This window comes from Phalacrocorax carbo, chromosome 3 (genome assembly GCF_963921805.1).
Source record: "Phalacrocorax carbo chromosome 3, bPhaCar2.1, whole genome shotgun sequence".
Classification (NCBI taxonomy): Eukaryota; Metazoa; Chordata; class Aves; order Suliformes; family Phalacrocoracidae; genus Phalacrocorax; species Phalacrocorax carbo.
In genome coordinates, this window is record NC_087515.1 from 19625229 (window position 1) to 19642106 (window position 16878).

A 16878-nucleotide genomic window follows, 5' to 3' on the forward strand; every position below is an offset into this window, starting at 1 on the left:
AGAGAATTTTTACAATTCCAAAAGATTAATGCTCGCCATAGTGGCGTACTTCAGGCAGCTTCAAAAAAGGACCATGAATGCACACATGCTTGGAGGCATCTTATTAACATATATATATAGGCTACGTAGATTCTTGAGAAATAAGGTTTGGCACATACATGATCTTTTCACAACAACACTTCAGGAAAATGAGTCTCAAAAAGCGCTTTCATAGTTTTAAATGTGGTTTTAAAACAGACAAATAGTTATTTTACAAATAATCACAAAAGATTCAGTCCATATTTTTCCATTAAATACTGTATTTCAAGATAGCTTAAAAAAAAAAATAGAACCATGCTCCCTGCAGATCCATCTCTCTGGTACTCAGCAACTTCTGACTCGACAGCGTCAGTCTTGCATGCAACTTTGCAGCAGAAACAAGCTTTAAAGCATTCTGCAAATATTTCCACTTGCACATGGAGACTAAAGCAAACTGTTTTGGATCATAGAAATTCAGAATCTTTGCTTGTATCTAATTAGTGCAGAACCTTAAAGTTAAAAAAGGACTTAAGGATATGAGTGTCAGGGTGACGTCTAGCAAAGGCTTGAATTCATCTTATCAAACACTAAGGATACACAGGTCTTTCAAAGACCGTATACTTCTGATTTTAAAGACTATGGACTTGTAAGCAACAAGTCTTCAAATACACACAAAATTTATATTACATCAATGCAAAACAGGGCTTTGACTTATTTTCTTAAGAGAAGTTTCATTCTGCCAAGTAAAATATCTGGACAAGTGGCTGCATGTCCTTAAAGGGTATTTTCAGAAGAGTTATGCCTTTAAAACTGATAAAAACCCCCAACCTGTAGACCCTCATATACAGTCCAAATACAGTATAGTTACTTTTCTCCCATTCCACAGGGACTTCTCAAAAGAATTTCTCAAAAGAATTTCTCAAAAGAATTTCTCAAAAGAAAGACTTCTCAAAAAAATTTTGATTTAATGCCCTAATTTTTTAAATTTTAATTCTGTTCTGCAAACAATGATCCAGTTAAGAGTAAAAACCCCTATGCACTATATGACATTGTTTCATTTACACAATTTTCCAATAGTAAATAACATGTTCTATGGAAATTAGAATTATTTTAATTTCTCGATCTTGGTAAACTGGAGCTGCTGCTGACTTTCCAAAATATAACGATGTGTGTATTTACATACCAGGTTGTGCTAAGTATTCAAAGATCCTAATTCTCACACAGCACCATCACCCTGTTCTTTTCAGATATGGTCAAAGATTTTTAAGATTTTTGGCAAAATAATTCTACCAAATAAGCCCTTTCTATAGCCCTTCCTGCAGAAAGGAGAATCACTTCAAAAGAACACTTTACAAGATTGAGGCTCAAATACTTATCTGCCACATAACCAAATTAGGCTGGAATCATGCTAGCATACCTTATTATGCCGAACACCATTGTTAAAAAAAATTATTGCTTTGTGCACATGTCCTGAACATCTGTATAAGGTTTTCTAAACAAAATCAGAAGGTTAAAGTTCAAGCATACTCCTCAAACAGAAACGAGGAATCAACTACTTGCATTCTCAACATACTAACGATTTAGTGCCTTTAGAACTGAAAATTTATTCATTAAGAAATTCACTGCAACTTAAGTAGTCAACGCTCAAGTCTACTATAATTTAAAAAGTGATTATTTTCAGCATAACCACAGTAGCAAGTTATTCTGTATATTTCAGTGAAGCAAAGCTTTAAAAAATTTGTAGAGAAACAGATCATTCCTCTGTGTGTTTTGAGGGAGCAATAAATCCTCCCCATAAAGATTATTTACACAAATGCAAGAGCAAACTTTCCAAGATAAGCGTTTGGGGTTTTTATTTTTTTTTTTCCAAAGATTCCACCACATGATAAAAAATTAAATGTGTATTCCTGACCACATTGATAACGTCACAGCTAGAATCTTATTAGCTAGTTTATGACAAGCAACTGCAACGGGTGTAAACAAAAAACAGGTCCCTTCATTGGGACAATGCTTGGTTGCAGGTTAACTGTACGATACTAATATCAAAAGCAAGATTTAAAGTAAACTCATCTGGAATTCAGATCCAACTGAGGGAACAGCGAGAACGACACGGTGAAGGTACACTTGGGTGCAATTTCATGCTGGTGACTTTTTCCTCTTTTTATGCTTAGAGCAGATTTTAAACCAGGAGTTGCATATCCAATGACACACATACAATTCAAAACTTAAGTGACCATTAGCACATTTGTACACATACTTACATAAACTTAGTATTTACATATTCTAAACAAAGTTCCACTGTAACAGTTGAAGTCTTAACACACGAAAGAAGATAAGCTACTACAAAGAATGCATAACGGGATCACAAATTTTCCACAAGCATATAAACGCATGTTTTAAAGTGCTTTCTGGGTGCTTCAGATTAACCCCTTGCATTATGAGCTTCTATGTAGTGCTGTTCCAGTCATTACAAAATGATTTAAATCATTCCCCTTCAGGTGCATTGTAAGTTCAAGAAAAATGACAACACCATTGATGTAAAAGTTTTAAGCTCTACCAAGATAAGTGTATACATTACTTAAGTCAGATGAAGTTGTCAACTACTTTGGTTTATCATAGCTTGGGATAAATATTTGATAGAACGGAAATTGCACCTCTCCACTGTTAAGTTTACTAAAAAAAATACCCCAACATAAATTGACAGTATTCTTTGGTAAAAACAGGACATTTGACCGGTTTGTGTGTACATCTATTAAATAGTCTAAAAGTGAACCGATGCCACTGCTGTACTGTCAATTTACAGGAATAACCATTCCTTACTCAGGGGCGACCATCAAAACATTAAGCTTAGCAGTTAGCTATGTAACAAGCTGAAACACCTTCAGCAACCGTTACAGGGGATCAATAACGTTTTAGAATACTTTTTGCTTTACATTTATCCTTTACATTACAAAAAATGTAAAATGCTGGATGCCTGCAGACAAGTCCATTACTTTGCAGTGACTACAGAAACATTATTCAACATGTACATTGTTAGGTTTCTGATAAGCATGTACGAAAACCAGGAATATGGTGTGCTGACCAATATTCAACTGCACGGTATTTGTGCATTACCTATACTAAGAAAAGCCTATTAAAAACTCAGTTAACTGCTACAAGTTACGTGAATATATAAAAACAGAGCAGATATACAAGTATAACACTGAACATACTGTACTTTATTAGCACAAAAAAGCCAGAACAAGGCACAGCAAGCAGAAAAATACATCAATAGAAGGGTTAGTGTAGCATACAAGAATAACATTTATTGTACTTGCAGCCAAAAACGTTCCCTACCTCGCACAGGTCATTGCCATAGAGAAGTAATATCATACTGTAGCAGCTGGTAAAGAAACTAGGGAGCACTCATAATTGATACAAAACATTAAACAGGGGTCAGGGCATTCAAATAAACTTTAGTGCAAAAATGTCCAAGACAGAACTGTTTTAAGTTCCATCCATTAAATAAGCGAACAGAACTTAGACTCTTGTTTCCAAGTAATCTGTTGAAACTATAATCAGTGCATATTACTTTTAAACATTTTTAAAAGCACAAATGGAAAGATATTTACAAATAAAGTGTAACAGTACCTTTGAAACCTGACTTTTATTTCAGATACGTCAGATTTTGTACTCTGGTTATAATAATTCAATCACTTGTAATTTTCTCTGTAAAAATATCAGACAACTTTAAATAATTAAACATTTTTTCCTCTTCACTATTACCTTCCATTGTAAGTTACTAGCAGTCAGGCCACCAAATTCTGTTTTAGAAAGAAACACAACCTTTTGTTTCATGGCAGTAATCTAATCCCATGAATCAGTAATTCACACTGGAAGGTATTTAACTGTCCAGGACAGCATTACTCTTGCTAACAATGCCACTTAAATCTCCAAGTGTTTAAAACAATTACAGTACTGAGCAGGCATATTCAAGTCTTAATGATTAGGAAACCTTATACACTGAGAAAAGTGTGGTTCACCTGTTAGCATCAAAACACAGTTAACGCTTAATGGACTGTTTCTAATGAACTGCTCTTCATTAAAAGAATATAGTCTTATTCACTAGTATTTGGAAACTTGTTTGTGAGTTAAATTAGTACTTTGAGTAGTGGAAAGTTTTCAACATGGTTTTTAAAAAAATACTTCAAATATTAGCAAAAATGCTCCTCTAGTAAAGCCTTTCTTTATTAGCATTATATGAACGCCCCATAGAATATGCCTCATAGTTTCTTCATCCAATTACTACAGCTATAAAAGGGAAACAAAATATTTAGAAATTAGCAAAAATATTTTCATTAGGCCATAATGAAAAATGTGCAGAATTGTGTCTGCTTATTGTTTCCAAGAGGCATCACAACTTAGTTTGATTAACAGCAGGCAGCATCTGACAGGATACTAACACTCAGCTTAAATAGGATATTGCAGAAAAGCTAGACGTTGTTGGTGCGCTCGCTGCAGTTAAACTGTAACACACAAAAAAAGCATATCCTAGAAGCTTATTCTGATTTCCATTTACTTTGTTTTTATAGGTTCCCGCTCCAGCCATCGCACCCTGACTTTTTGTTTATAGTGATACTCCTTTAGAAAGTCTTGCAACATTGAGGGTAGAGGAAGGTCATCAATTCCATCATACGTAGTGCACCTGCAGATTACTGCCCGGCAGATATACTGCAGACTAAAGGGGAAAGTCCTGTTCAGAGATACAGTAAGTAATGGTTCAAAGAACATGCAAGAGCTAGGGTCTTTGTAGTGTTCCAGAAGCCCTGTAACAGTGGAGGAGTGAAACACACAGGGATCATGGGCATCGAAACTAAAGTTGTGATTCCACTGCTCAATGCGTGCATGTAGCGATCGGTTATAACGACGGAAGCTCACAGAGAAGAGGTAGTCCTCTTGCGCAGAATCCCTGAGCAAAAAAGTGCCTTCGGGTTTACCCTCCAGAAGTGCTTCTGCTTCATAGCGGTCCATCACACCCCAGTAACATGGGTTACCTGTTATCTGAAGTAAGTCTGGCACAAGGCAATGGATGTAATCAATTTGAGTATGCACTTTCCAAGCCCCCTGCCTGCTGATATGGCCGTGGCTCTCTCCAGACATCTGACGCTGCTTCTGCCTGCGTGACTGCAGACAAAGCGTTGTTGTGTCCTCTTCAGAGTCACAGGTCCCTGGCGGTGTTATATTTTTGTCCCCAGTCAGCTCAGTCATACCAGGGGCTAACTTTGGTCCCAGTTTATACAATGGATTAACCTGTGCTGTAGCTTCAAAAGTATGTATTTGGGCGTTGGGAGGGGGATCAACCCCTTCTTCAATACTAAGTCTACGTCTTTCTCTGAGCCTGTCTTCTTCATCTTCGGTGGAAACCAAGGAAGGATCAAATGTGTCAAAAAAAGCTGAATGAGGACTCACAGGCGCTGTGTGTTGCTTAATCAGATGCCACTTCTGAGCCAGATCTGAGCCTGCAGGAAAAGGGCATTTCTCAAGCATTAGTTCAGAGAGATGGATCTTTCTTTTGTTAGAGAACAGAGGTTTGGACTGTTTGCTGTAAGTTCTCATGGGAAAACACAGCCCAACAGTATCTTGTAGACGCTGTCGCAGAGAACGGCTGCCTACTGTCCTGTTTGATACTGCATCCATATCATGGACAGAGCTCACCCCGTACCGTCTCTCCCTCCTCTGCAAACCACTTCGTGTTCTACCAAACCTTTTTTCAGTATCCAAGGAGCTCTGGGTTTTGGTAGAGCAAGAATGCTTCTTCTTCCCACCCCAAGGAGCATGCCGAGAATAAGAGTCCCTTCGAGCAAGTCTAGCTCCCGTCGTGACACACGAGTCATTCTCTTTCTCAATGCTTATTTCAACAATCTGAGGAATTTCTGTGACACAGTTTTGGTTTCGCCTTGAATTCTTTGAAGGACTTAAACCTAACTGCAAAGCAATGTTTTCTCTCAAAGGGCTGCTGGGTTGTTGTTGAGCCAAACCAGTTATCTGGATAGCTTTCTCTTTAGAAGATGAGCAACTATTGGAGTTCACAACTACATTTTCATTTTGGCTTCCACCCTCATGACTGAAGAGATTCTGGCACCTGTATTTGAAATTGTTCCACATCTTTCCCACTTTATCCATGGATTACGTTATCTAAATTCAAGAGGAGAAGAAATATTAAAATATAGTTTAAAAATGAGGACATATCTTCAGTTTCCAATTAATTTACAGACAAAAGATGACTGCTAATTGAACACACCACATTTGGAAAAAGTGCCCTAGTGTTTGCATGGTTACATGGAAGTGACATGGAGCACACCATTTTGATATTTAGAAAAATCACCACGAAGAATATGTTTGGGAAATTACAAACATTTACAAGCAGGCCCTCCCATTTTTCTGTAGGCAGAGAGGTAGGCCTGATAGTTCTATTTGATGGACAGAAAATACGCTTCATTTTAGGAGGACTTAAGTCATATGTAAGGTATTACTCCCTGATAAGCTTCCAATAAGCAGCAGTAAAACAAACCCTGAAAAAGAACTATTCAAGTCACTCCAATATATGATAGCAGTTAGTGAAATCCAACAAGTGCACTGCAAATGTCCAGCCAGATACACCATCTAAAAGTAAAAGCTCCAGCCGCAGGTCAGAAGTTCCAAGCTATAACTGACAAGATTGGAAAAAAAAATAGCACAAAAATAGAAGTTTAAGGGGGGAAGCATTCAGCATTCTTAGATGAGGCAATCACCAAAAGACAAGGAAAGGCAGTAAGGTATCAGTAGAATTTTAGAATTATAAAGTGTCCAATATATTAATAAAAGCCATACTTATAAAACAAAAAACCGTGTCTGGCTTTATTACTTAAGTTACAAAAGAATGAAAGAGCCCAAGGAGCTTTTCTGTCTTTAGTAAGAGCACTTAAAAAGAAAGCAGCTCTGCAGCAGAAACATGATGACAGAATCATGAAGATACAGTAAAAAGATAAAAACATTAGCAATGTGTATTCTGCAAATACCTCTTTAGAAACAGTCTTATAATTGGAACAAGACTGCCAAAAACACAGGACTGCCCTAGGACAGAGAGAAACAGGCTAATTCTGTACTAAAAAAAGTCAGGCAGTGCCAAGCTAAATTAGATCTAATTAAGTTCTGAGAGTAGTGCTACACTTAGAGGACTAAAACATGTCTTATCATCTAATTTAACTCTTAAGGGAAATGGCTCTGTTCTTTGGAAACATTTTGAAGCAACATTCCTCTGTTGCTGCAGTTCTTTTCTGTTCACAGCTGGAAAGCAATCTGAAGCAGTGACTGAATGCACTGGGTCTCATGAAATAATGTGGATGATAAACAAGTAAGCAAGACTCTAGTCTAGAAGTCCCTTAAGACAGAAGCTTACAGCCTATAACTTTATAGCAGAGTCCCCTGAGACTAGGGAAAAGTCAGAGGTAGAGTCTACATGAGAATCATGAAAGGATCATGAACGTGAAACACTGAACTTATAGGAACAGAAAGCAAAAGGAGCAAAAGCTTTCTTCCCTTGCCCCTGTTCTGCCCCGCCCCGAGTAGTTCAGGAAACCCAGCAAGCTACATATCTACATCCAATTGCATAAAATAAAACCTTAAAGAGTTTAGTGTGGATGCAGGGAGGTGTGTGGGGGGAAGCGAGGAAATCAGGCCTTAACAGTCTCTGGTGATTACTGTTACAAGTCATTAGCACTGTGTTCTAGGTAACATTCTGAACACCACCCAAGGAGTTACTAAGGAAGCAGACACTTGCAGAGCAATGTTATACATAGAAGATGCTACGGAGTTCTGTGCATACATAGAAGTGTGTAAGCAAATGAGGAAGGAATGTGTTCCTCATTTAAAAAAATTCTTAAATTTGTCAGATCACACACAGATTTGTAGGAACCATACAGCCATGTATCATGCCATCGCAATAATCATAGATGTTTGTGGTGTCTCAGAATATCCACTCTGACCAAAAGGCAGTATGTTTGTTGGCTGCCAGTCTGTCAACACAGTATGTATAAGGTTGACTTCTACCCACTTTTCTCTGAAGTTATACATTTCTTTCTCTTCCTAGTCACAGAGATGTTTAACATTTTTGGGAAGGGAAAAGGCAGAGAGTACATAACCTCTGTTCCCTTGGGAAATCAGGCTAGAAACAGTGCACATCTTAACAACAATGCATTGGAATTACTTTTCTAACCAAAGTCATATGCTGTTCAGTGATGTCTTTTATTCTAAAATTGCTCATTATTGTTCTTCCTTTGCACTATTAGTCTATAATGTCTTTAGACTGTTAGATGGGTGGAAGTTCTCTAAGCTTGCCCAGAAAGTTTTAAGAACAAACAAACCAACCCCTCCACCCACAAAACCCCCACCACACTGGCTTGAAAGACTGTACTTCTCAGAAGTTAAATTTAAGAGTTAACTACTTTTTGTCATACTCAAGAGAATATAGATACCCTTCTTACCCAGAAAAGCATATGAGTCACTGTATCTTGTCTTGAGAATATACCTCAACATGAACTTGCTAGATTCCTTCTCTGAGTTGTGGACATGATTACTACAAAGAAAAAAATGGTATTTTTGTTAGTTGTTAGAATTTTTTCTAGTTTAGATATTTACAATTAGTCACTGGTATCAAAAGGATATTTTACTAATTATATCCTAAATGTGTGCATGGAACTGCCTGCTTATTACATATTTTTAATGCATATTAACATAATCAAATGGCCTCACAGAGCTTTCTTGTTCATCCATTAACAACATTTGTCAAATAGAGTCCAGGGGATGACCCTCAAATGAAGCATTTGAGAACCAAGAGCAAAGCCACAGCACCTGGATCACTGTAGTGTCAGGCACAATGGGCATACTCAGCCCTGTAAAAATGGTTTCCCCACATTTTGGTCTCAAGTCCAAAGCAGTGGATCCCAAGCTGTGGTTGGCAGTGCTGTCAAATCACCTCCTACTGCCTCTCCTCCTTGTTTCCAGCTGCTACATTACATCAAAAGGCAGCTAAAAATACACACTTTTCTAATATTACTTTTCCAGGTAAGCAACTGCTGTACTTGCCACAAGGATGTATTATGATTGTGAAGCAAGAGGAATACGAACCATGATTCTAAAAATGGGAAAGTAACTGGAATAGCAGACAACAACTTTATTAAGAGAGTAGGTCAGCACTTCCCTAAAATAACCATCATTGTTTTTCAGAAATGCAAGAGGAGCTAAGGGATTTAATATGCTCACACCACTGTCAGAAATCTAACGGTAACAGGACAGAGGAGAATAATTTGCTTCTCCACACTAGAACCAAGCCCAGGACAGCAGTAAGAGTTAACAGAAAACATCAGGAACATATGTTAAAGCTTTACATGCAGAACAGGAAGGAAAATATTAAAATATGATGCACACTCACTGGAATAAAAAAAACTATGGGGTTAGAGCAATGACTAGGTGAATATTAAAAGTTAATATTCCTAGGCAGAAACTCCAGAGTAATGTCAGAAAATTACCAAACATTATTAGTTTCCATTCACCTCCAGAAGCACCAAATTGCTGAAATGCTTTTCAAGTTAGGCCATATTACTACTATCGAAAGATTCTGTAAAAGTAATCTTTCGAGACAGCAACAGTTACAAGTACAAAATCTTAGTACAAAATGAAGATTAAAGCAAAAATTAAGTTCTTTTGCAACTTTTAACATTTATACCCATTTCTTTTTTCCCCATTATGTTCCTAGCAGTCTAAAAACACAAGACAGTAAAACCTACTACAATTGGTTCAGAGCAAAGCCTTAACAGAGCAAACAAAAGGTAAAGTTGCTCAAATAAGGGCTATACAATTTTCAGTAAAACCTTACTTAAAACATCAGGTCATTCAGGCCTCCGAAGACATACCTGCAATCCATATAAAACCAGTAATGCTGTTTTACTGGGCACAGTTGGCAAAGGGGCTGCATACTAACCATTTTAACTCATTAAAAATACAAAAAGGACACAGAAGCTTATCTTGAAGTTTCATGCTTAACTTTATACATCACTATTATTCCTCAGTTCTGCTCAGAAACATGAACAGTCAACGCACCACCTATCACATCACCATTGCTAGTCAGCTGACACAGCCTGTTGGACAAGCTGCCCTGTAGCTCCAGGAAGGAGTGGTTGCTTTGGGAACCATCCTTTGCTAATGCAAAATAGTTTCTCAAATTTGGGTGACTGTCTCAGTTAAACCTCTCAACCTTGTGTTAGAATAAAACTTGAGTCACTGGTAAAGTATTTTATATTCAATCTAGTAATTTCAAATTAGTTTAAATCAATGTGCAACAAATGTGTGGTTTCATGGATTTGTGGCAACGCTAAGGTTGACAAAATACAAATTACTTCTGAACTGGCCCTAAAGCCATCCTGGTTTTATGAAGGAGCACTGCCAGTGGTTATTTTATCCTGAACGGAAAATAAATTTAATTCCACCAAAATCCACAAGGTGAATTAATCAATTTGTAGATTTTTCAAGAAAAAGAGAAGTTATACTAATGCTCCTAAAACAATCTCTTTTAAACTAAAAATTATTTCTTTCTCCTTTAAACTGGCATAATTTATCTTAAAAAAATAACAGGTAGTATGCACTCTACAGGGATTACAGAAGAAATTAGAAGAAATAATGTATAACATGATTTAAATAAAGACAACAGTTACAACCTGTTTCTAATCCTGGAATACCACATATTAATAGATTACTGTGAAAACTTGGACCACTCTTTCCAGAAGTATCACAAGATCTAGCCAGAGCTTTCTGCCTCTAACTTCTTAGGAAGAACATTCAAAGCCAAAGTTGTGCTCTGTCCTAAAGATAATACACTTGTTTCACACTGTTACCCAATTTAAAAATTACTTGATATGGTAAATTACATTCAAAATATTAACTCCTAAAAATATACCACCTTCACAAAAGCTGGTACACGGCATAACCTACGACACCTTACAAAACAGGTGGAGTATGCTTATTTCAAAAACAATCTGCAAGATTCTTTCTTTTGGTATTTTCACATGACAATAGCTTCAAAACATTGACAGATAAGGACAAAACATTGAAGGAAAACAAACCAGACCATCCTTTCAAGTCAAAAAAACAATAACCTGAAAGGGGAGGGAAAAGGGGAAGGAGATAAATCAGTCTCTCTGCTCCTTGCACACTGTTTAGTTCAATGTTAGCATGAGCCTACACAGGGAAGCAGGCTGACACATCCAGTGACACTGGTACACATCACCTGGGACCATGGAGGTAGAATTAAAAGGAATGGAGGGAGACTACACTTATTTCAATTGTTCCTTACTTTAAAATGATTCACTTAGCAGTGATGAGAGACTCCATTATTAAAGACATTTGCTTCCATTAAGGTATGCTTGCTGAAGAGGTTAATGTCCTATTTACACATTGCCAAACGCCTGCGGTAGGCTACTGCTCCTAGGGATGCACTAACAAAGCTGCTCACATAAGCACTCCTCAACCTTATTCAGTCAAAATGAATAAAGCTGGCAAACACCTACTGTTTAAAGTAACCCACTTGAGGAAGGAAGAGAGGGCAATACTAAGGATTACAAAGCAGTTTCCTCCCTTCCAATACACATTCCAGAAATAATAGATTACTACTGTAATGCTAGGGACAACATTTCTTAAAAAACAAGGAATATATTGGCTTAAATGGAACCATGCCTTTTTCTACAGACGCACAAAAATGTGCTCACTGCAGACAGCATGAAGAACTGATTTGGAGGGCTGGAAGGGAGAGGTGGCTGGGTTTTTTTTTAACTAGACAAGGTAAAGGGGCCAAGTGTCTCAAGTGCTTATGAAAGCCTTATTAGGGCAAAAGTACTCCTCTTTTCTGCCTAGTAGGCTCTGATAATTTGGAAGTGCAATTGCATAGGAGAAGAATCTGAAGGTCTGAATCCCCAAATCAAAACTCAAACGTGCCAAGAAGAGGTAAAGGATACTGAACTGCAATCCAACAACACACAAAATTGGCTTAAGTCAGCACTGCAACCAAAAGAAATGGTGACAGCCTCTTCCTGGCCACCTGTGCTGGTGCAGGGGGTGGCCGGTACACCGTATGGCTTGCTCAGTCAACCAGCTCAAGGAACTGATCCAGACTAAAATGAATTCTCAGAAAAGGGTCTCAATCATTTACTCCATCTGGTTTATGACTTCTATATAAACATTCATGTTAACACAAGGGAGGAGCAGATGAGGAGGGAAGAAACAGTAGCCAGGGAAAAGCCTGCTTCCTTCCACAGCAGCCGTGATTTGTTCTGCTCACAATATTAAGACCTTAAGTGGCTACTCTGAAGAGAAATCTCAGTTTGAAGCCTATATGTTAGTCAACTGTGGGGCTCTGGCTGTGAAGACAGAGATTAGGTCTCTAAGTTGTTGCTTTGAACATTCATGGTGAAAGTTCAGCCACTGAAAAAGTTTACTTTAAAAAAAATGCTGAGTTGGCTTGATGATTCCTGCTAAAACACAGGGAAAGCTACAAGATTCAAAGAAAATCTAAAAATCCCTGAAACAAAAAGAACAGAATGTGAACAACACTGAACCAAAAATAGAGAGACAATTGTTTCTGAAGTACTCTTTTCCCTGTCCTTACACAAGTCTAGTGGATAATAATATAACCATCAAGAACAAAGCGAGTATTTCTATTTATATAAGGATCACAGACCTACACATAAGCATAAGTTTCCAATATTAATACAGAAATAATGCTATACAGATCTACTGAGAACTCCACAAACTGGTAGATATCTATGGTAGAAGCTCTGCAAATTCAAGAATATTATACATATTAATTCCAAGTAGACACCCTCAATTCATTTAGGCAGTATCCTGATGGTCACTCATCATAACATGTAAATCCACACAAGCAACTTTAAATTACCTCCACACACCCAAAGTGTGAACTGCTAACCTCACCTTATCAACTGAAAAAGTAAAAGCAGCAGCATTAAGTTATCAAAGGAAGGTACCCACTACAGAAGAGAACTCTAGGTGACTCGCTGAAATAATGTTTTCTGTACTGCTATGTTTAACTCTCCTCATACAGAAGCTGCCAATATACTTTTTTTAAATTCATGTGGGCAGAATAAATGGTTCTAGTCAGTGTTCAAGTTAAGTGCAGCAGCCCTCTTGATGACCTCTGCAAAAGCCATAAGTACTCCGAGAAAAAGTTACAGAGCTCTCCCCTAGCAGTACAGAATTTGTTTCTACTTTTAAGAACACTAACAAAGCATATCCTTCTCTATCAAGTTCTGAAATATAAACAGGTCTCCAATTGATATAAAGAGTGATCTAAGGGTTATTCGTATGTAATTCTTGGGAGTTCCAAGTTAAGGAAAAGCATACCTTAATAGCTATGCCTCACTAAAAGCAAAGGAAATTGGAAGCGAAGTTGAAAAGATGGGTCAATCATATCCCACATTCTTGACTAGCTCAGTAGAAACATCTCATTTAAGATACTTTGTAAACAGAGCATTTCATTCAATTGCAAATTGGCTATTTTGCAAACAGATAGTTCTTCTGTTCTGGGATCAATTTATACTGTTTTAACAGCCTTATTTCTCACTACATTCTTCAAAACCTCAGCCGCCTGCCTAATGCCTCTCCCTCACCACAGTACCCTTGCCCCTCACCAGCTTACAACATATCTCCTTTACACACAGGGCTCTTCTCACGCACCCAGCTACTTCCCATGTTTCCTTTCTACATGACCAAGCAAAAGATCACATTCTCTAATACAAACTAGCTAGCTGCCACCTCTTAAAATTGATAAAAATAAAGCTCTACTTATCTTTCTCCAGTGATGTATCTACAATGGTGACTACACAGGAAAAAGCAGTATTACTACTCATGCAACTTGCAAGACATTTTAAAAAGCAACTGAGAAGAGTGACAAGCTACACTGATTTCTTCGGAATGGCAATTTAAAAAGTTAGTGTTAACCTGAAGGCTAAAGATCACTACATGCACTTAAAAAACATCTCCTGCACTCTGAGTTGCTTAGTTCATTAAATTTGCCATTTCTGATGAAAATAAGAATACATTGAGGTTTTATGGATAGCACCTGTATTTTTTGTTCCCTTACAATTTTACTGGAGCAAAACACTTCATAGTAACAAGGTCATATACACATGTAAGACAAGAAAACTCAGGAAAATTCTACATCTAAATATAATTATCTTGTTGCAGCAACATAAATTACTTGAAATGCTTAAGAATATGAAACATTTAATTATAGCACAACTATATTAACGGATGACCTGTAAATTGGTAAAACTCCCCTGAGCCACTGCAATACTGAAGAGAGATTAAACTTCAAGCTAGTGGGGAGAAAAATCACTGGACCAGCCTAGTGTCTTTTCCAGCTACAGCTTTGGTCTACATGAAGCAGAAAGTGGCCTGGGATGGACAGTTCTGATAGCATCCACAAATTTATCAAGTGGCCTTCATAAGGACTCAACTCCCAACTTGCATTCTTTCATGCTAGGAGCTTGGCAAGTAAACTCTATCACTATAGCACCACTGGCAATCTTAGATCAGTTTCTGTATAAAACATGTTTTCATAAAATAGAAGCATATTTGAATAACTGCAGAATGAGACCAGGGGATTTAACCTGCAAAGTATTTGGCAAGCAAGGAGTTAAAATCCTGCCTAAGACTACCCCACAGCTGCTGTCAGCAGTCAGGCTTGTCAAGAGAAGCTCTGGGCTGTCTTGACAAGACTAATTGGCAGCAAGCACCTGGTTCCCTAGGCTGGGCCAGGGTAGGTAAAAGAATATAAACCCTGCAAAGAAGCAGCAGCTGGAAGGCTGCCAGTAGGTCTAGCCTGTTTCATGTTTTCACTTTGATCCACAGGCAACTGTATCCCAGACTATATCCAGTTAGAGCCATCAGAAACATTTTTCTGCAACTTTCCAGCTGAAAGGAACTCATGCTTTATGGTTCTGTACCTGTGAGCTCTGCCACTGAGTGCCCACCTAGCCTTGCTGTGCAGGGTTACGCTGCGGCACAGCCAACTGCAACATCAACACTATTATTAAATTGCAGTGGAATTGAAATTGTGGTTTTCAAATGCCACCAAAAACTAACGAAAGGCATTATTATAACTTTAAAATTATGGACTAATATGCCAGAAAAATAAAAACTAAGACTGTCCTAGGTATTCTGTATATTGGACATACAAAGCATGTGCAATGACAGCTTATGATACAGAGAAAATTACAGTGCATCTTTAAGGAAAAAAGTAAAAAACCATACACCCAAAAACCCCACAGCATTCTGGAAACTAGCTAAAAGTAGACTGCATGAACTACTTCAAGCAGGACTTCCAAAAGTGTGAAGAGACACTTGGAATATATTTTGACCTCTACCAGGAATCATGATTTCAGTGAATTTGCCGCTTTCTGAAACTCTGCCCTTTGTTTTTTCGCAATATTAAAATCCAAGTTAAAAAAATTAAATCATTAGCCATGCAGATTTAGTCCCTGAGATAGGGAGATTTTTCTTAGGACTAAGGGAAAAAATATATTGGTTTGTTAGCTTAGCAGAGTTTTATATGATTGAACCAACAAGTGTCTAATTATATATAGACACATACAAGCTATAAATATTAATACATATAATATATACAATGTACTTCAGATTTTAATTTTTTTGTGCAAGGCAGTTCAAGTATAAATACCGAAGAATCAGAATTAAATTTCTTTAAAGCAAAGCACTCAGAGACTATATATCTATGCCTCTGCCAAGTTTCACGTTTTAGGCTTTTTACTTCTAGCTTGCTAGTCAAGAATTCCAACAATGTACAGTAGCATGAATATTTCCATAACTTAAAAAAACTGGCGATTTAGAAGTGTTAAAAGGAAAAGTCAATACTTGTCTTTCATACAGAGGTTGTATACATTTCGGTCAATAAGTGTTAATGCAGAATTATGGAGTTTGTGAAATCAAGAGGCTGTAATGGAGCTGCCTGATAGTCACACCACTGGTATCGTTAGAACAAACCCACCGTTAGCCATGGAGCACACTGCTCTGTTTTTAATTGAACACATTATATAAACAATTGCACCGTTCCTTTAATTGACAGTGATGTTAAACAGTACTAATGCAAAGATCCATTAGCAATCTTTAAACAGAAAAAGCTCAATGTAATGAGATTATAAATTACTAAGTTCAGAGTTACTGCTCTAACAAAAAGTTTCTCAAAATGACAGCACAACAAAGCAGCCACCTCTCTGCCAAGTCTGCTCACCTTTTGTATTCTGCACCTTTATACAAAGAAGACTAATGAGTAAATTTAGAGGCCCTCTTGGTCTCTACTCATGGGCAAGGAGACTTCTGCGTTTTTAAATTGAATGCCCATGATTCAAAATATAGTATCAGGATGTACCATAAAAGATTCAAGAAAAAATCCAACTCTTCACATTGCCAAAAATGTAATACTATCACTATATGCACAGGATAAGCATCAGAGACTGAACAACCATTGATAAAAAAGTCAGGTCTGTCTTTCCTCTTAAGAGCATCTACTGCCGCAATCCATTACAACCAAGTTGTTAACCAAATTACTACACTATTATCTAATCTTTAGGGAGCTGGCTCCTATTGCATAGTGAGATGCAAAGGAGGTGATACAGTTGTCAATATGTGGCTACATCTTTCTCATTGGCCTTATATGATGCAATCAGTTCCAATATATTGGAATTAAATGCTTATTCTAGCAAAGAAGTGCCTGTATATGTTAAGTCCCTATAGGATGAGAATTTTAAGAAAAAGGTGTGT

General features: G+C 37.4%; 1 protein-coding gene across 3 annotated transcripts in view; it reads right to left on the minus strand.

Moving 5' to 3' along the window:
* Positions 1-1854: 1854 nt before the first annotated feature.
* The window catches only part of SOCS5 (suppressor of cytokine signaling 5), a 34375-nt gene continuing 19351 nt past the window's right edge, over positions 1855-16878 (minus strand). For 2 of the 3 annotated variants that reach the window (XM_064446057.1, XM_064446058.1), the window contains exons 2-3: positions 8520-8611; positions 1855-6192 (exon numbers count right to left, since the gene is read on the minus strand). In XM_064446057.1, the coding sequence (XP_064302127.1) occupies positions 4573-6180 (1608 nt within the window). In that variant the 5' untranslated portion in view covers positions 6181-6192; positions 8520-8611 and the 3' untranslated portion in view covers positions 1855-4572. The remainder of the gene's footprint in view (positions 6193-8519; positions 8612-16878) is intronic. The other variant, XM_064446060.1, reaches the window with a different exon arrangement.